This window comes from Gallinula chloropus (assembly GCF_964237585.1).
Source record: "Gallinula chloropus genome assembly, chromosome: 6".
Taxonomy (NCBI): domain Eukaryota; kingdom Metazoa; phylum Chordata; class Aves; order Gruiformes; family Rallidae; genus Gallinula; species Gallinula chloropus.
The window spans coordinates 301843-321723 of record NC_140091.1 but is presented as its reverse complement, the minus strand read 5'-3'; the positions used below and the strand labels follow the sequence as shown (position 1 = coordinate 321723).

The following is a 19881-nucleotide window of genomic DNA, read 5'->3' as shown; positions in this document are numbered from 1 at the left end:
ACACCCACTTTGGAGGGGAAGGGGTGACCTGTCCTGGAACCCAACCTCCACTGCCCGTGCTGTGCACCCCTCCTCTCCCCGGGAGCCCGACAGCACACCCTCAGCCCAGGGCAGGGGCATGACACACTGCAGCTTGGAGAACCAGGAGAAGGAACTGGCCCAGCTGCACTCAGTCCCCTCTTCCCCCTTTCACAGAATATCAATACTCTGATGCCCCATTAACACTTTCTTACACCAGAGGCGGCAAAGAAAAAGCCCAAGGTACAACCTTGTTCTAGAGAGCTGCAGGAACCCAGCCTGCTCCATGACAACGAGAGGTCCAAACACCAACCACCTGCAGAAGGCCCCAGGCCCAGGAGAACCCCCTGACCTGATGCACAGGGAGCTGGGTGGGCGGCACAAATCCTCAGCTAAACATATTGGCTAGAGAGGAAAGCAGACAGAGAGAACCGTGCCTGCAGAGCCAGGGCACGCTGCTCCGACCCAGCAACGAGGGCTCCAACCAAGAGGTGGTTCTGCTAACGTCCCCCAACAGCCACGATCCATGAGCTGTGGGTAACTCCTGTAACCAGTTTGGGCACTGGGATCTGACAAGAGACTGCAGTCCTGATGCACAGACTTGCTGAGAAAGCCACCCAGCCGAGCAAGCAGCTACCAAACCCTGCCTGCTTTTAAGATGGGCAGGGGAGTGACTGCTCACACAGCGATGAGGTGTGGGCAGCTCTGTGTGCAAATGGAGCGATGTTACATCTGCACAGCGAACACAATCCCCTTCTTAACAACATATGAGATTGAATGAAAACGCAATCATGATTTTATCTGCAGCAGAGATGTTGTTACTGTACTTATTTCCTGCCATTCATCTGCCTTTAGCAAATTAAACTACAAACATTAGTAAGCAAAAGCTGGGACTCCAGGAGTTCACCCTCAGTGACAAGACACGTGCTGCTGAACCCAGCGTGCATCAGCCTAACACATGTGGTGCTAACACAACACCCTGAAGGTGTGTGGCACCAAAGAGACCACGTCTGGCACTGTGCAGCTCACCATACACTGGCTGTGGATTTCTTTGCCTTGGGGCTGTATCCCATGTTTCTGTACTTCAGGAGGGGCAAGTAATGTAAGATACTATACACATACTATAAGTAACGTAAGATACAACCCTGAAGATTCTATGAATTTTCATATCCCAACCAGTGGATTTACACAGCCTATCAAGCCCCACGCCATGGAGGTGAAAGCATGCTCTGCTCTATGCGCAGGATTCCTTGTACTTGCTTTTTTTCCTGCAAGTATTATCTTTACCATCACTAGCACGTTGTGAACTGTACAGATTGAACAATGACTAATATCAGGGCCCTGAAACTGTTTCCACAAGCAGTTGCTTTGCTCCATCAACAGGAACTGAGTAAAACTGAGCAGCCCTTCACAAAAACACCGTGAGACATTTTAGAAGACAGTTTAAATGTCTTTAGTGGTGCCTTTGCTATCCTTAGTCACCAAGGCAACAATCCATTTACAAACAGCCTATGAAAACACACCACCCTATGCACACACAGCAACGTGAGAGCCCGCCTGTATTTAAGTCAGGGATTCTGACGAACATTTGTAATAAAAAAATAGCTTTATCATGAAAAGCCTCCAGGTAGCCAGCTCTGATGAAAGATTTATCATATCCCCACTTGCCTAGAAAATGGAAAACATTTTACAATAACTGCTAGGCTTAGAGAATGGTTAGAAGCAGGAGAATGAGTTTTTCCCTATCTGCTTTCAGGCAAAGGACTTGAGTTCCCCAAAGACAAAGTAACAGAAATGATAATGAAAATGTTTAGAAAGGACTCACACAAAGAATAAATGGAAGTTTTAAAAAGCCCAAAGGAAAGCCTTGAATATAGAGGGAAATAGATTAGCATGGCTTTGCCATAAACAAGAAACACTCCGTTGAGCTGTAGCTGCAGCCAAGTAGATCAGGCCATGCTGAAAGGACCTGTAGAGCCAATGGGCAGGGACATGCTGAGAGGGGTGGGACAGTGTGGCCAGAGCTGGAGGACACCCCGGAGAGCAGGAAAGCACGGGCTGCCCTCCCCATTCCCCCACATCTGCCTGCTTCTCCTCCTGCTAAGCGAGCAGAGGGGAAGCACGATGGAAATCCATCCTTCAGAACACCTCAGATTATAAACCATCACACACAAGCTCACTGCTGAAACAGACAGAAGTAAATTTTCCCACGAGAGGAGGGCTGAACCCACCCTTCATGACTGCAGATGATCACGTGAAGCTTGGAGCTCACCGTGGCAGCTACAAACAGCACCAGGAGCTCCAAGCCATGGCACACAGACTCCCAGACTGGTGGGGCTGGCAGGCACCTCTGGAGATCCCCCAGTCCCACCCACCAGAGCAGGGTCCCCTCGATCAGGCTGCACAGGACAGTGCCCAGGGTCACGGGGTTGGGATGGCCCCAGAGATGGATGGAGACTCCCCAACCTCTCTGGGCAGCCTGGCCCAGGGCTCTGCCACACTCACAGCAAAGAAGTTCCTCCTCAGGGTTAGGGGGAACTTCCTCTGCTCCAGTCTGTGCCCACGGTCCCTTGGACCCCCCTGAACACAGCCTGACCCCTCCTCCTGAGCCCACCCCTCAGGGGTTTCTCAGCACTGAGAAGATCCCCCTCAGGCTTCTTTTCTCTGGGCTGAGCAGCCCCAAGTCCCTCAGCCTCTCTGTGTCAGAAAGATGTTCTAGTTCCCCTTGGCATCTCCACAGCACCCCACATCTTCCTACACACCGAACAAACTGGACTTACTGCAGACCATCCACTGGACTGGATCTCTGCCCAGGTCGTCCTCAGCAGCACTGAAGAATTTTTCTGTTTCTGGCCCTTTCTGCCCCATTTATCTCCAGCACATTCAGAGCTCAGCAGGCCAGATGTGGAACTGCAGATTAAAGTTCAACTTTTGCTCCACGACCTGAAAGATTAAATAACAGATTATCAATAGATTAAAACTGAGCTGGGGAGCATATACTGAACATCTACAGAGAAACCCTCTGAGTAAGCCCAGGGGCAGGGGAAGCAGCAGACCCCTTCCTGGTTTAACCATTTATAGAGACAGATGAAGCACTTCAACACACAGTAGGAACAATAAATCATTACCAGCTTACAATACACGAGCTGTCACACAGACCTTGCCTATCGTTTATTTATGCCACTTGAAACACGTACAAAATGCCCACAAAAAGTTGTGTATCCTTTTCTCTGCACAGCAGAGATTATCCTTTTTTCAAGCCACTGCCCTTGAGCCAAACCCATGAAACACCCTGAGTTCCCATGTAGGAATACACAAGTCCAAAGGCAAAACAGCTTCACGCCAGCATTCTCACAATTCTTGTTTACACAATGTGCAGAGAGATCCAGCACAGTGTCAAGGGAATCAGTATTCACAATGTAATCACTTCAGAGGATGTGTATTTTCAGTGAATAAGCAACACTGCAGATGCCCCACATTTTTTAGCTGTAGCCCATTTAACCAAACTACAGCCAGGCCTTGTCAATCTCTTCCAACAGACTGATCAATAGTTTGTGGATATTCAAGTATCACATTTTTCGAAGCAGAAGCAAGATTCTCAGTATTCACTTAACTTCATGATAAACTCTCTTGTCCAATTCATCCCTCCGAGATCCAGAAGGGAAGAATACAGACTCTGCACAAGGCAACGTGTCCAGCCTTACAAGGAGGATTTCAGACAGCCAGTGAAGACATCCAGGTATCTGCCATACTTACCTGAGACTGTAAACTGGAACGTGTGCATTAGGGAGTCTAACGATGGGAAGCTCCAAACAAAAGTCCTGTTGCACTGCAGCAATACCTCGTTGGGAGCATCAGGGCCCCTGTTACAGCTTCAAGGGCTCGCTGCAGTTAAAAAGAAATCAGTATTATTGTCAGCAAACCATTAATTACTTTGTATCTCTAGTGGTTTGCTAAATGACTTGTAAATTGTCATTTATTTTTAATCCCACTGTGTCAGTATTGAGCAAAATATATATAAGCTGTTAAAGGCTCCTCTCCCAAACTGTATTTATAACATCTTAGGACACACAAGGCAGAGAGCATTTAAGAAGAGTGCAGTCACGAAGGGTGGATCTGCCATAACTACTGAAAAGATTTCCCACCTTCAATTCCTTTTTCCCATTTCAGAAAGCTCTGAGCTTCCCCACAGCAAATAAATTGCTCACAAGGACCAGGACGAGCTGCCAGGGTTTCCCAGCTCTGTTAAGGATCACTCCCTCTCCCCACTTAAACCAGCAAAAGTTTGTTCGTGCCCAGAGCACTTTTTAATGTAACCAGGCTGGTGTGGTTGTTAATTGAGTTCACAAACCCAGCCAGCTGATGGGATCCATCACCTGCTACCTCAGCCTAAGGGAAGCAAGGGGAAGGGAGCAAGAGCAGGCAATCCCCCCTGCTGCAAGGACACCTGACACTGTACAGCTGGAACTCCTCCTCCTTGAGGGCCACAGAGTTGTTGTCAGAAATTAAAACCCAATGCAAAAGGGGCAAAAGCACAGCTCCAACAAAACAGCTCGTGCTCCTTCTGGCACGAGCTGAGAACGCAAGGAAGGATCAAGCCGCTCTCTGTGGGGTACGTGGCTCTGATTAAGGCTGTTACCACCGGCATCACAGGAACGTCTCACACCGACAAAGCAGCAGTGCAGCATTCATCTTTTTTTCTTTAATCTTCCCTGCCAGCGGTTTACAATCATGAAAAAATGGACTTTTTCTCTGGTAACTTTCTAAATTCTTTTCCTCAGTAGCCCCTGTAGTGGCTTTCACAGCTACTTTTTATTGCAGGATGTGCGTATAACGAGATCCCATCAAGACAAGCCCTCCTTTCATTCCCCTGTTTGTGTTTGGTGTCTGTGCTCTGGCAGACTCGGAATTCAGGCAGATGAAGTCCACAGATCAAACATCACAATATCCAGGGCAAAGAACTGCAGCGGGGAAAACTTTGGGCTGCGTGGATACTGCCAGTAGGTATCATTTAATTACACAGCACAAAGGAGCCTGCGGTTGGTCCTCACCAAGGATCAGCTCACCCGGCCCAGACCCTGCAGCTCACCCAGCCCAGACCCTGCAGCTCACCCGGCCCCGGGCCCCGCAGCTCACCCGGCCCCGGGCCCCGCAGCTCACCCGGCCCAGGGCCCGCAGCTCACCCCGCCCAGGGCCCCGCAGCTCACCCGGCCCAGGGCCCCGCAGCTCACCCGGCCCAGGGCCCCGCAGCTCACCCGGCCCAGAGCCCAGCAGCTCACCCGGCCCGGGCCCCGCAGCTCACCCGGCCCAGGGCCCGCAGCTCACCCGGCCCAGGGCCCCGCAGCTCACCCGGCCCCGGCCCCGCAGCTCACCCGGCCCAGGGCCCCGCAGCTCACCCGGCCCCGGGCCCCGCAGCTCACCCGGCCCGGGCCCCGCAGCTCACCCGGCCCGGGCCCCGCAGCTCACCCGGCCCAGGGCCCGCAGCTCACCCGGCCCAGGGCCCCCAGCTCACCCAGCCCAGCCCCGCAGCTCATCCAGCCCCGACCCGCAGCTCACCCGGCCCAGGGCCCCCAGCTCACCCAGCCCAGGGCCCCACAGCTCATCCAGCCCAACCCGCAGCTCTGCACTCACACGGCCGGGCAGGGCCTGGCAAGGGCCAACTGCTCCGGACACGCCACGCTCAGGGGATGAGTTGATGTGCAATTAGGGTTCTGTTCCTAATTAGATTACCAAACCAGTCACCTAAGCCATCCCACTGCCCCCTCCAGCTGCCTAGAGATGCAGGCTAAGCTAACCTTAAGGAGCGTGGTTCCTGCAAGCACAGAGCCGACGGGAAACCCGGCGCTTGGGCTGCGCAGCCGGGAGGTCTCCCCAGTTCCAGCCCGCAGGCACGAGCGTACAAAAAAAGGAGGGGGCGGAAGGCTGTCCCCCGAAGGAGCTGTCCCGGCAGCCCGGCCGGGCTCCAGGCAGGAAGGCTGGCGGGGCTGCCCGGGCTCAGCGCCCCGCTACGAACTCGCTCAGAAACGGGAAGAGAGGACCCGAGAGGAGGTGAGCGGGCAGGGGAGGCCCCCGCGCCCCGAGGGCAGGAGCGGGGCAGCAGCGGCCGCTCTCCGCACGCTGGCCGGCTCCAGGCCGAGCCCGCCTGCCCCCGCCCGCGCCGGAGGGCGGCTGCCCGCTGCCCCGGGCCAGCGAGGGCCCAGCCCAGCGCCGGGTTCCGCCCGGCTCTTCCGGGTCGGGCGCCGCGGACCCGCCTCTCGCCGCGCTGGCGGCAGTGCCGGGCCCGGCGCCGGAGCGGGATGCGGCCATGCCGGCGGCGGGCGAGCGCAGCGCGGCGCGGCGGGAGGCCACGGCCCGGCGGCTGGCGCGGTTCGCGGCGCTCAGAGGTGGGGCGGCCCCGGGCGGGCGGGGAGGCGGCGGGGGCCCGGCCCGGCCGAGCCGCGTTGGGCGCCGCGGGGGGCGGGCGGGCCCGGGGCCGCCTCGGGAGGCCTCGGGTGCCGGCCCGGCCGCCCTGACGCGCCGCCCGCTCTGCCGGCAGGGAAGGCCGCCGAGCCCGGCCAGTTCTGGGACGTCGTGGCGGTGACGGCCGCCGACGCGGAGCAGGCGCTCGCCTACCGACAGCAGCTGGCGGAGAAGCTGCGCAGGAAGGAGCTGCCGCTGGGCGCCCGGTACCACGTCCTGGTGGATCCGCCCGGACCCAAAATCGGTGGGCGCAGCCGGGGAGCGCGGGCCGGGCCGGCTCGGGCCCGCAGAGCGATCGCGGCGGCCCCGGTCCGCAGGGCGGGGAGCGTGGCCCCGGGGCGGGCTCGGCGGGCGCTCCTCGGGGCGCTCCGCCCGCCGGGCCGCGGGCTTGGTGCTCCGCGCCGGGACAGCCGGCCCTGCAGCCGCGGGGCACCGGGCCGCCCAGCACATGCAGGGGCTCCGCCCGCCCTCCGGCTGTGCTGGTGGTGGTGTCAGTGTTGGCTGCGCTTCGGGCCTCGTGCAAGGCAGCCTTGGCGTCACCCTTCCCCTCGTAGCATCGGCTGTGTCTCTGAACCGGGTGCTGCGGGTGCTGCACGGCTCTCAGCGTGTCCCGTGGAACACAGGCCATCGCTGACTCGGGCTGCTGATAAAGGCACAGCGCTTCCCTGATGGTCACAGGGACGTGGTGTTTTAGGGTATTGCCCCACACGGTGAAGTCCCAGGAGGAAGCTGTCTGACTGTGCGTAACACCTTCCTTTGGTGCAGGGAGTGACTAGTGGTGAAGGGGTAACTCATCCCAGTAGTCTGTCTGCAGCCAGGATAGCAGGCGTAGATTTGCCTTTAGAAACCTAGCACTGGTAAGCTGCCTGTCAGAAGATCCCAAGCCATGCCCTTGTATCCCAAACGTGTTTCCTCATTCCCAGAACCCCTCATTCTCAGAAACCCTTCCCAGCACTTGCTTAGAGGACTTTGTGTGGCTCATTTCCTGCTGGCACCGGTCGCTGTGGTGTGGTTATGGCCCGACGAAGCGATGAGGTGCTGCGGATGTGGGGCTGTTGGGAGGATGGCTGGGAGGGGAACAGGCAGTGTTGTCCCAGGAGCTGTGGGCTCAGGGCGCCCTCCTCTCCATGTGCACGAGGCCTCAAGAGTCACTGTTCGTCACCATCTCCACAGGATTTTATCAGCTCCATAGGGTAGAAAGACTGTCCTGCCAGAACAGGTTTAGGGAATTCCAGGTGGGTATCTGTGCACCCTCTGACATTCGGCTCCACAGTCGTAGGGACTTCTTAAAAATGAAGACAACTTTCTCCAGCAGCAGGCAGCATTTCAGACATGCTTCCAGATGAGCCTGCCGCAGCACCAGGTCCCTTGTGTGCCTGAGGTGTCAGTGCACAGCTTCCCAGTGCGCTTTTCCATGGATGCTAACGGCTTTTTCTGTTCAGGAAACGGTGGATCAACACTCCACGCTCTTCAGTGCTTGCAAGATCTGTATGGTGACCAATGGACGACTTTTGTTGTGCTGCTGATCCATTCTGGTAAGCTGTTTTCCATTTCACAGGCTGAGATTACACCCCTCTTGCAGTGCTCTCAGGAAAACAAAAATCAGGGGGGTCAGAGTTCCAAAATCCAGTTCCCTCAGGAAAGCAAGCCCAGGTGGATCCAGTCATTTGAATTTAGATCAGTACTTGGGAGATATTACTGCCACTGAGCACTCCTTCTCAGCACTGAAGGTGTTTGGTCAAACAGTGGAGGCAGAAGTGTGATTCAGGGTGTCTGAATCAAGCTGCAGCCTTGAAATACCCATTTAAGGACCGTGTCCTGGTCTGGGGGCACCTCGGGGTGTAACTACAGGCAGACCAAACACTTCCCTCCTTACAAGGGGGGTCAGAATGCTTCTGAAAGGGGTATCAGATTTGCAGGGGAGAAAGAAATGAGGAAACAAGAAGCCACCTCACCAGCATGTGGCTTGCTTGGTGTCTCCCTGCCTTGGTGTTCCCGGCAGGCAGAGGGGACTCCTTCTGTTCACCAAAAAGCAGGCGCCTGCTTCACTCTGTAGGCACGTGGGCTGAGCTCCAGCTCCCACCCAAACCAACCCCCACCCCAGTTTTAGTGCAGGCTGTTTGAGGTGTGCTGAGCTTTAGGTGTGAGGTGAGGTCTGCTTTGTGAAGTGTGTGGAGAAGAATGATTGATGATGCTCGTGCGTTTTTTGAGGAATATTTAGTGTGTGGCTGGGTGGGGGGGTTACACCTTGGGGTCTCTAAACCAGCTGTATAGGTTTAGGTTTTGCTTGCTGCTTTCTTACTTCTGCAGTGTCTCTGTAGCTGAAAATGCCTCTTTCCTCAAGGTGGTTACAGTCAGCGTTTGCCAAACGCCAGCGCCCTGGGAAAGATTTTCACCGCTCTGCCCTTGGGTGACCCCGTTTTCCAGATGCTGGACCTGAAGCTCGCCATGTACATCGATCTGCCCGGCCACATGAGACCAGGGGTTCTTGTCACCTGCGCGGACGACATCGAACTGTACAGCACTGGCGAGGCAGGAGCCGTGGCGTTCGATAAGCCTGGGTTTACAGCCCTGGCTCACCCCTCGGACCTGGCCGTGGGCACCACTCACGGGGTGTTTGTTCTGGAGCCGTCCAGCGCTGCAGGAGCAGGGGCGCTGGAGTACGCCTCCTGCCACCGCTTCCTGCACAAGCCTGATGCCGAGACGATGCGGCGGCGTGGCGCGGTGTGCGTGAGAGGGGCCTGCTCTCAGCTGGGCTCCTCGGGGCGGGAGTGTGTGTACACGGACAGCGTCTTCTACATGGATCACAGCACTGCCAAACAATTGCTGGCGTTTTATCAGCAGGTGGGCGCTCTTTGCGGTGAGATAGATGCATATGGTGACTTCCTGCAGGCCCTGGGACCCGGAGCCACTCAGGATTACATAGAGAACACCACGAACATCAGGAAAGAGGCACCCCAGTCAGTGGCAGTGCGGCAGAAGCTGTACTCCCTCCTGAAAGGAACGGCCCTCAACGTGATCGTCCTGAACAACTCCCAGTTCTACCACATCGGAACCACTCAGGAGTATTTGTTTCATTTCACTTCTGACAGCAAACTGAAATTTGAGCTGGACTTACTGTCTGTGGCTTTTAGCATCTTTCCCAGCGGAGCCGAGGCCTCGGAGCAGTCAGCAAGTGTCATTCACAGCATCCTGGAGCCCGGCTGTTGTGTAGGACCTGGCTCTGTTATTGAGTACTCCAGAATTGGACCAGCAGTCTCAGTGGGGAAGAGCAGCATCATTAGTGGGGCAGAGATCAACTTCAGAGTAGACATGCCTCCAAACTGCTTCCTGAGCTCACTAAGTGTGAGGATTAACGGTCGAGTAGAGTATGTAAGTATGGTGTTCAGTGTGGAGGACGACTTGAAAAAGAGTGTGGAACTGTTGTCAGACATCCCTTCACTCCAGTTCTTTGGAGCCAGCTTGCTCCAGTGCCTGGACCTCTGGGGCGTCGAGGTGTCTGACAAACTCTTCTCCAGTGAGAGCACCCGCCTGGGGCTGTGGACGGCCAGGATTTTCCCTGTTTGCTCTACTTTAAGTGAATCAGTTAGAATGTCATTGAAAATGTTAAACTCTGTGCAGCACAGGTCAGCTTGTGGATTGAATGGCTTTAGGCTCATGTCTGTTGAAGAAATGCTCACCTACAAGGATGTAGAAGACATGTTGAAGTTCAGGAAGCAAATCTATGATGAAATCTGTCTGCAGAGACCACGAGAAAAGTCTGATGTGTAGAAGGAGCAGTTGGAGAAGTTTCCTGGTTTCATTTGTGGGTGGTTGATTCCTTCTCAGCTTCTAAAAGCTGTAAGAAAAAAACCCACACAGATCTGTTCTCTGATTTCATTGCTGTAGCAATAATGAAGTTGCATTAACAACATTGCTGTAGTGTAACATTAATAATGCAGTAAATGCAGATAAACTGTCCTTTTGATGAAAGGAGGAATGAAGGAGTTCAGATCTCTGAAAACACTAATTGGGGACTTCCCTTGGGGTGCCTATTGTTATTATGGTTTGTAGCCCTTGTCAGTGAGGATGTGATACAGAAACAAATTAATTAGAAATGTGACTGAAAACTGCTTTAAAAGTTTTTCAGAGTAGAACATTTGCCCCAGGAATGTGGAGTGATACAGCAATAATGGAATGATACTGCAGTAACTTCTGCTTCTCTCTTTGTGCTGCCTCCCTACAGTACTGTTCCAAGCAGAGATAAATTTATTAAAAGTACTCTTTAAACATAGACATCCTGTCTTCAGACTTGATAATTTTATTTATTTGTTTAAAAAATACTGTAATTTCTTTGGACTGTCTTGGTTTTTATCAGAGGAGAAATACTTGCATGGCAAATTACTTGTGACTGGCAGTCTCGGGGTCAGAACCTGGCATCGAGACACACAGGTGGTTTGGGGGTTTTAAGTCTCTTGGAAGCTGGTAGTTGGATTGTGGGTGACTCTCTGCTACCCACAGGCTTGCTGAGTGGTGCCCCATGCAGAGCTGTGTTTGTCTGAGCTGAGCTGCCCCTGTCCTGGGGTGATGCTTAATCCTGGTGCAGACCAGTGGAGCAGCCAACAGAGAGGTTTGCTGTCAGGAGTGGTACCACGATGCACATCTTCAGAGAGCAGGCAATGCCCTGTACTGACAGAGATGTCCTCTTGTTTCTAGTTTAGGGGCCAGAGATCCAGCCTCAGACAGGTAAGTATGCTTTGTGTACCCCCTGTTCTGGCCTGACCAAAAAGGGAAGAGCCTTTTTTATGTGTACAACCTGAAGTGTCCTGTCCCCTGTTCCCCACCTGCTGTTCTTATCGAATGGTGCTCTCTCCCTGCAGACTGGATTCCCTAATGGCATTTTTCTGTGCCACCTACAGGGTGGTGGTGTGTTACCTGCAGAACACTGCCCAGGCTGGTTTAACTCTCGCCAAGTGTATTACTCTTTGATAAAGAAATCCTTCAAGAGACACAGTATTTCTCTGGGCGATCTCTCTGAGCCAGGAGAAACACCAAGGAGCTAGACAGGAGGTTGGGGGTTGCTGAGGTTGGCTTCAAAGGAGCCAGGAGAATTCCTAGCAGGCAGAGGTTCTAGAAGCCATTGTGAAATACTAGTTAATTGATGGAAACAGCAGCAGATTTGGTAACATCAAGGTCTGAGACAAATGCATCAAGTCACAGAGTGAAAATAGTCACCAAATGGTGGGGTTTTCTTTAATCCTGTTTGCAGGATTAAATCTACCCATCTGTTGTTAGAGTATACAAAATGTTTGGGGGAAACCAAGTGTTTGATAGAGACTTTGCATCTTCAATGGGAGACCAAACCTTGTTCTGGAAAGGCTTCCCCAAGGATGGCTTTGCTGCTAGGCAGGCTTCCTGCATGTTCTGTAACAGCAAAGTGGAGCTGCATTCTGTTAACATGATTTAATGTTAGGATTGCATTTACTCTAAACTCCCTGAGTGCCACGTATTGATATCATCACTGGAAGCAATCCAGACTGAAATAGGAAGTGGGTTTGCTTCTGACACGAGGGGTGGGAAGGAGGAGGGAAAGCATACCGACTAAGGAGCTTCTGGGAGGTGTCGGGATAGGCTGGATCAGGTAGCAGCTGCTGTGGTCTTGGAAGCAGTGCTCCTTCCAAGAAAAGCCAAAGACCTGGATTGGAATCCGGGACGTGTTCCAGACTCAGTGCCCACAGCCAGGTAACAGTTACAGGCTGCTGGTTGCCAGCACCTGGTTCTGAAACAGGACTGTCCTGGTGTCCTGGCCTGGGATTTTCCTCCTGACTGGGTAATAACGATGCAACACTGAACATGCCAGTCAGGAAGGGCTTCCCAGGGAACAGCCAGGAAGGGCTTCCCAGGAGCAGGAGGCATCTGTTGAAACTCAGGAGTTGGGTTTGGTTAAGGCCCAGAGAGTTTCCTAGATGGATGTGCAGTTCCCATCCATCCTCTCCATCCATCCTGGAACCTCTCCATCCATCCTGGAACACAACCCAGGCCAGTACAGTCTCAGATTAAAGCCAGGATGAGTGTTTAATGATTTTATTCATGTCAGCTTACTTTATTTAATTAGTTTTGCTGTGTAGTGTCATAATAGGGCTCATAATGAACAGCGTCTTAACGATTTCCCTGAATGCTTTGAGAGCAAGCTGTAATGAGCAGAGACTTAGCCAAACTGTCTGTGTTCCACGATGAAATCTGAGAGGAGGATTACTTCAGTAACCTTTTGGGCAGGAAATTGAAACCTGAGAAATTGGGCACTCGAGAGAGAGCACAAGGGAAGGCGGCTGGAATGAAAATGAGCAGCTGAAGGGGAGCTGTGCCAGGAGGGTTTGGGGAACTGGTGAAAGTCAGCTCCAGCAGTCGTTGGGAGCTGCGTGGAAATGCTCCTGTGCTCTTGGCTTGGCCGGGCAGTTGGTCTGTGCTGCAGCTCAGCATGTCCAGGCTCTTCTCGTTCCTAGATCTCGGATGCCACAGCTTCATTGTCTCCTGTCTGCACATGTGGAAGACCAGTCCCTGTGCAAATGCCACCGTGGTGGTGTGGATCAAAAATAGCAGTACTGTTCTGCTGTGCCTTTCTTTTAGTGCACTGCTTGGGGAAGCTGTTGGGAGCATGTTTCACTGCACGGGCTACAGGGCTGCTTGTGCTTTATTTCCCTAAAAATGCATTTTTCCTCCCCATCCTGGGACACATCTGTTTGCCACCAGGATGATAGTGAAAGGTGTAGGTGCAACTTACAGCCTCTTGAGGCAAATGATAGATATGGATACGTTCTCATTAATTAATAATCATCATTAATATGATTTCAGAAGGCTAGATTGATCCTGTAAGGGCTCCTGGTGAAGGACATTTAAAACCAGACTTGGGAAAAGAAGTTTTCACGTTTCTCTTGTACGATTGGATACGGCAGCTGCCTGTTCCAAACGTAAAACTGCAGTAAAAATGCCTGAAAAACCAAGTAAATTGCTCCAGCTGGGTATTCTGCAGACACGAGATGTGAAGTCTTTACCCACTGGAAAACGTTACTTTTGACACGTTAGTGCTACTTGTAGAGGTGTTCATTAGAACTGGTGTAACCTAGTCAGTGCAGGGACCCCTTTCTTCTCCTGGCAAACAGTCTGCAAGCAGGCTCTGTGTCATCACTCCTCCTCTCCCTCCTCGCCACGTCTCACCACTCCCCTGAAAGTCACGTTTCGACAGCCTGGATCGCAGGGGGTTCTGTCCGAAATCTCAAGACTTGTACCTGAAAGGTCGGTGTTACTGCTGGGATTGTCACCACTGCAGTGAAAGGAGAGGAGCTGTTACCCAGATGGTGTGATGCAGCAGAGGAGATGTGAGAAGTCAGCCATGGATGCCCTGCCTGCGGCGACGCCGTACGAAGGGCCACCCACGGCGCCCGGTCCCAGGAGGCAGCTGCTGCCCCGCGGGCCTCCCCTGCAGCCCCCCAGCCCACGCAAGCGGCCTGGGCAGCAGCGGCTGCAGCCCCGGCTTGGGGCACAGGCAGTGGCACCGCCAGGGCCTCCAGTCGCCCCTGTCCGAGGCGACGCGCTGGGCTGCCTCACGGTGCGGGCAGGTGGCTGGAGGCCGGGTGGGCGAGGGCAGGGTGAAGGCAGAGCCCTTCCAGGCGACGGGCGCCCGTGCAGCTCCCTTGCCGCTCGGCCGGCGCAGGAGGCCTGGAGCAGAGCAAGATGTGGTGCTGCATGCACGTGGGGGACAGAGGAGGAGGCCGAGTCTCCAACCCCAAGGACCTGCAGAGCTGAGTCCAGCAACAGCTGCAGCAGAGGCTCGCGCGAGGGCTGCGCTGCCATGGCGGCCACGACAGCCACCAGGATGCCGTGTGAGAGCTGGGACGCCGGCTGCCAGGCCGCAGGACCTGCCGCAGCGGCTCCTAAACCCTGGGCTGTGGGGAAACGGGCTGATGGGCCTTATTTGGCAGAGGTAAAACTCCCCGTGTGAGTGACCCTGGTCCGTGACTGGGGCAGGAGACTGTCAGGAAGCCCCACCGCTCCGAACGCCAAATGGTGCCACAGCCGGGCACTGCTGAGGCGCGGGTGTCCCGGCAGGCTGCTGGCTCGGGCAGGTGGGAGGGGTGCCCACCACACTTCTCCTCGGCTCTGGGGCTGCAGCTGCACCCCAGACACACGGGAGAAAAGCAGCCAGAGCTCAGCTCTTGGATAAAGGCTGTGGGAGCGGAGACACGGCCTGTGCTGCGCTTCCAGCTCCTCCGGTTGCCTGGCAACTGGGCGTGGAGGCTCGGGTACCAGGCTGGTGCCTTTGGGCAAATATTTAGTGGGATATCACAGGGCATATTGTCAAAGCAGCTCGGAGCTTTATGAAACACAGCCTTGGTTTTCATGTGTAAATCAGTGCAAATAAATGGATGAGCTTGTGCTGTGTCAGGAGCTACCACGGGAGTGCAAGTTTGTTTACAATGGGATGCAGCCTGTGGAAGATTTTATGTGTGTGTGTTCTATTTACATGTCTTGCCTGCCATTCTTAACTGAGGAAACTAATAACTTATACACAGAACAGCTGCCGAGGTCAACCAACAGACTCTAAATATATAAATATACATGTGTGTATATTTCTACACATAGAAGTTTATGTATGCCAAATAAATTAAAGGGGGGGCAAGGAAAGGAGGAAAATAAACATACAGGGGTCAGCATGAATCCCATTGTTTGCTGGGACGTGTGTGAAGCGGTTCCATTTGATAGAAAACAAGGGGAAATGGATAGGAAAAGGGGGGTGAGTGGATGAGCAGATCTGTGCTAACCTGATCACTGAGGAGATGCCGTTTGTGCCAGTGAAAAGCAGTGTTACTTCACCATTAACCCATCGTTCAGGGTTCTTAAGCACACTCTGAGGGGAAGGCCCCGTGCACACAGCCTGGATGGGTTTGTTCGCAGGTGAGTGCACACGCAGAGCTGCCTTGCTCCATTCGCCCTCCCAGCGAGCCAGATCCGGGGGTTTCCTGCGTTACTGTGGCGATGGGCTCAAGAGAAAATCATCACAGAGCCCCAGAACGCTTTGGGTTGGGAGGGACCTTGAAAATCGTCTAGTCCCAACCCCTGCTATGGGCAGGGACACCCTCAGCAGACCAGGGTGACAATCCAGCCAGGCCTGGGACACCCCCAGGGATGGGGCTTCCACACAAACAGGATGAATCAGACTGAGCACAGCCTGTTGTTACATGTCCATGTAGATCCTGGTCCTCACCTGTCTGGTACATGGTCTGCTTGGAACATGAACAAAGCAGCTCCATTGTGTCCATGTTCATTCCTGGGAAGTGCTGCCAGGGGCAGGGGCAGCAGCAAAACAGCCTCAGAGTCCCCTCTGTTGGGATGCTGTTTAATGTTACAAGTCGAGAGCACCTCTGGCCTCCCCAAACTGGGGCTCCAGCACCACTGGGGGATCCTCAGAGTACACTTGGGCTTCAGCCTCTGAAATTCCTTGTTCTCTACAAAGTCCATAGCAAGCTGCCAAATTACCCCAGAGTTTGAGGTGTTCAACAGATGAAAGCAGATGTTCCTGTTGAAGCAGGCAGTAGATTTTTAAGCAAGCTGATTAGGCACCTGTATTATTCTTTTACAGTTGACAGCACAGCCTGTTTTGCTCTGTGTCATTGTTGCATGACATTCCATTTGGCACAGGGTTTATTTTTAGCCAGAGACTATCAGAAGTATTTTTCAGTAGGACTGTCGCTGCTCTTGAACAAGGAATCATATTACTGCAAGAACTTTGCTGAAACAAAGAAGATATATTGGACAAATGGGGAATTATAAATCTAGACCAACCCAAACTTGCACTGGTAATTAATGTTGCTTTCTTTACTGCAATGTATCATACATCCATCTGCAAGAAGCAAATGGTATTTCAGGAAAGAGCTCGTTGCTAATTTACTCCTGAGTTCAAGGATAAGGTATTGTATTGTTCTTCCTTCACGAGGAGAACGGCTGAACCCAAATGGTGTGTATGGTCTGGGAAAGAAGACAAGAAGCTAGTAACTAGTTTACTGTGTGGAATCGTGTAAAACTGTATTAACATAGATTGTGATGTAGATTTAACTCCTACTTCATTAGGAAAAACCCTTTAAACTTCCAACCTTTCTGTGCCGTGTGTCTTTGGTAAGATTTAGGAAATAGGAGCTAACAAATGCACCCTGAGGTGTAAGTTTTCTCTTGTTCAAGTTAAAAATATTTCTGGTAAGGATTGGTATGTATCAGCTGTCCATGAAATCAGTGTGTTTGTGTCTGTGGCTTGCAGCAAGAACAGTCTAACAGCTTAAAACTGTCACACTTCAGTAGTGTGGCTTTAATAATACCTTAATGATATGAAAGTGTACAGATGGGTGTTTGAAAATCAAGTGCTTTGGTTACTGGGACATTATGGTTTGAGTTCCTGGTGTTTATATGTTATGAAGTGTTTTGTGAATCAAGGGGTTTTTGTTGCCAGATGAATGGAAGAAGAAAGTCAGTGAGTCGTACGCTGTCATCATCGATCGGTTAGAAGATGACCTGCAGATCAAAGAAAAGGAGCTGACAGAACTGAAGCATGTTTTTAGGTAAAACACTCTGGGAACTTGTTCACTTCTTTCAGACAACTACTCCCTGGTAAACTGTATTTTCAGTTCCAGGTGTTTTCTCATGGAAGGAGTTTCTCACGTGGGGAATGCATGTTCTTTAATGGCTATTTTGGGGAAGATGTCATTACAGTTCTGGGCCAGTGTCCCACAGCACTGTACCAGAATTAGTGGCTGCTAGTTACTAATGCCAGTATTTCACCAGAAACACCTATATACTTTTGCAACTTAACGAGCTTTAATGGGATGTCTCATTTCGTTATGTACTTTTCAGTCTGTGTCTCTTCAGGCAGGAGTATTGCTGGGGTAACAAAAGCAGATTACCTTCTGAAAGCAGGTTTCAAATCCATGATTGTAGTCGCTTTCTCAGGGCAGCAACCAGGTTCACCCAACCAAGCAGCACCCTTACAGGTTCGTTATCTGAAAAGCCCAACACAGAAACACCCAGCTCGCTGGCTGGGAGTCAAGAAAACGATCAGGTAAAGAATTCCAGGCATCAAAACCACTCAAAAAAACCAGGAGATTCTAATCAGGAGTAAATCACAAGCTTAAAAAAAGCCAAATTGGGAATATAAATTATTCATGGTGCTCAGTTCCAGCCAGCACAATTATCCCTCTGAGAGCACGTTAAGTGGAAGATGCTGTTGGGCTCTCACTGCTCTGGCTGTGGCCCTGCAAGGTCCTTCAGTACTTGCCTCCTTTTAGGCATGCTTAGTAAACTAGGAAAACTAAATGTCTTACCAAGTTGGAGCCAGAGTGCTCTTTGGTTTAGATAAGCCCAACAGCTGGGCCTATGAAGTTAACCCCAGCATTAGCAGAGCTCTGGCAGTGTGGCTTATCACTCTGTCCACTGCCCTGTGCCAGCCTTGGGAAGATGTCAGCCCAACTCTTCTTAGGCAAAGAGCAGCGCTCTCTCCCATGGAATGAGTGGGAATTAATTACACTGTTTGCATTGCCTTGGAGAGGCTGTGGGGTTTTTTTAATCAGGCTTAAGGAATCAGGCAGTGATTTAATTTCCCAAAGCTGCCTTCCCCTGTGGCTGATGACATCAGGTCTTGTGAGAGTTTAAAATCCAAATATGGCCTGTGTAAAAAAAAGCCTTGGCTAGATGAACGTGAAAAAAGGTCTTGGCTAAATGAAAACTCCTCTACAGCAGCAGAGATTATTTTTGGAAGATGAGAACATCCCTGAAGTAGCAGAGGAATTAATAGGGCTTCTTCCCCTTGTTAAGACAAATCCATTTATTTAAAAAAAATTAGGACTGAGAAACTGGGTGGTTGTTGGAAGGTAAAGCAAAGAAGGCGATTTGCCTGATGGAAAAGAAATGAGCAGCTGCTAAAGTCCCTGCTCTGTACGATTTGGGACATAAATAGGACAGCAGTGACAAAGCCCAGCTGAGGAAGGAGCTGTCAGCATCCCCATTTTATGTGCAGGGAATGCATGTACAGGTCAAGGGGTAAATTGTCCCATGCCAGGAGAAAAACCCAACAGCTGCAAGAGGCCATTTATAAGCAGCGTGGCACCTGTCCCTTCGGGGATAGAAGCTGTCCCTCTCCTGTCCCTGACTCTCAGAGCTGGCAGCACCATGGTTTCCTAAAAAGAGCACCCGAAAGACAGTGGGAATGTCACCTCCCTGCAACATGCCTCATGTCTTCAGAAGGGAACTGGGAGCACTCCTACCTAGAACTGGGCCCTGAGCACCGTCATTTCAGCTCATTTTCATGTTCAACATAAGGCCTTTTAAGCTGTAAAACTTCCCTTGCGGTGCTTTTGTGGGAGAACAGGTGAGGCAAGCAGGAGGTTTTCCAGGTGAAGCTGGAAGCCAGAGGTGGGTGTTGCTCCAGCTGTGGGGAGGGCACCACACTCTCCCAGCGTGATGGTGATGAACGCCACTAAATAAGGATGCCCAGCTGCACTGTCCTCACTCTTATGCAAAGATACCCTGCGTGTTTCTCTGTAAAAGGAGAAGCAGCTCTAGGTTACTGCCCAGCCCCTTGCTGCCAGCTCTTCTAGGGTTATCTTACAGAGCACTTTATTTTGGAGCCTGGGCAGGTGTTGTATGGCAGGAGAAGGGGGGTGGAAATGAACGAGTTATAAAGTCACATAGGTTGTACCATGTTTATGTGTGTTCTAGAGCATCCAATACAAAAGCAGGATGTCTTCTCAACAAGCCAGACTGGGTGTTCTATGGGTCCTGTTTACAGGTCCTAGAAATGTGCTGGTAATAATAATTACTTCACTTCATCCTTGAGTGGCCCAGAAACAACTGTGAAATCATTGAGCTGTGTGGAAATGTAAGACTGTACCAAAGATGTGGAAGAAAATGAAACACTAAATCGCGCTTCATTTTGGCAGTGTCACAGGGTGTAAGTGACATTCAGTCGCCTGAGGATTTTAAGCACAAGCGTGTGAGATGTGAGTAGAAACTGGTACCTCTTGGTGGTTTGTATCCAAACAGAAATACCTGGCTGCAAGTTAATGGCAACTGGCACGTGGGATCTGTCATTTGAAAATTCAGTTTTAATACCTGGAGTTCCAGTGCAATAAGTCAAAGCAGAGAAGCCTCTCTAGAGAATCCACCCATCCCCTGAGCACCACGGGGTCCATGTGCCATCGGGCACCGTGAGGTGACAGCAGTGATGGGTGTTTGGAGCAGGGTGAGAGCCCTGTCCCGGCACTGCCCCCACCTCGCTCCTCTCAGACCGGCTCAGGACTCGCTGTGCCATGAGAACCACAAACCCACAGTCCTCCAAAGGCTTTAGAGACGTTTTCCTATCAGTTGCTGCCACACTTTGCCTGA

At 52.2% G+C, this 19881-nt stretch overlaps 2 protein-coding genes and 1 long non-coding RNA gene across 5 annotated transcripts in view; 2 read left to right on the top strand and 1 right to left on the bottom strand.

The window, feature by feature from the left end:
- The window catches only part of LOC311193360, a 46436-nt gene extending 43568 nt beyond the window's left edge, over positions 1–2868 (bottom strand). For both annotated transcript variants that reach the window (XR_014617388.1, XR_014617389.1), the window contains exon 1: positions 2799–2868. This is a non-coding gene — a long non-coding RNA (uncharacterized lncRNA). The remainder of the gene's footprint in view (positions 1–2798) is intronic.
- A 3454-nt stretch (positions 2869–6322) lies between these two features.
- Positions 6323–10744, top strand: FPGT (fucose-1-phosphate guanylyltransferase; the record flags this gene model as incomplete). Of its 2 annotated transcripts, XM_084265810.1 has the most annotated exons (4): positions 6323–6401; positions 6554–6721; positions 7920–8012; positions 8822–10744. In XM_084265810.1, the coding sequence occupies 4 exons, from the start codon at positions 6323–6325 to the stop codon at positions 10246–10248; spliced, it is 1767 nt and encodes a 588-aa protein (XP_084121936.1). In that variant the 3' UTR covers positions 10249–10744. The 2 variants fall into 2 exon arrangements, with proteins under 2 accessions (XP_084121936.1, XP_084121937.1); XM_084265811.1 differs by lacking the exon at positions 6323–6401 and having other exon boundaries at positions 6706–6721; positions 8832–10744.
- A 5526-nt stretch (positions 10745–16270) lies between these two features.
- LOC311193083 (serine/threonine-protein kinase TNNI3K) overlaps positions 16271–19881 on the top strand; it is a gene marked incomplete at its 5' end in the record, with an annotated part of 46263 nt that continues 42652 nt past the window's right edge. The window contains 2 exons of the mRNA XM_084265809.1: positions 16271–16310; positions 16955–17063. Coding sequence (XP_084121935.1) covers positions 16271–16310; positions 16955–17063 — 149 coding nt within the window. The remainder of the gene's footprint in view (positions 16311–16954; positions 17064–19881) is intronic.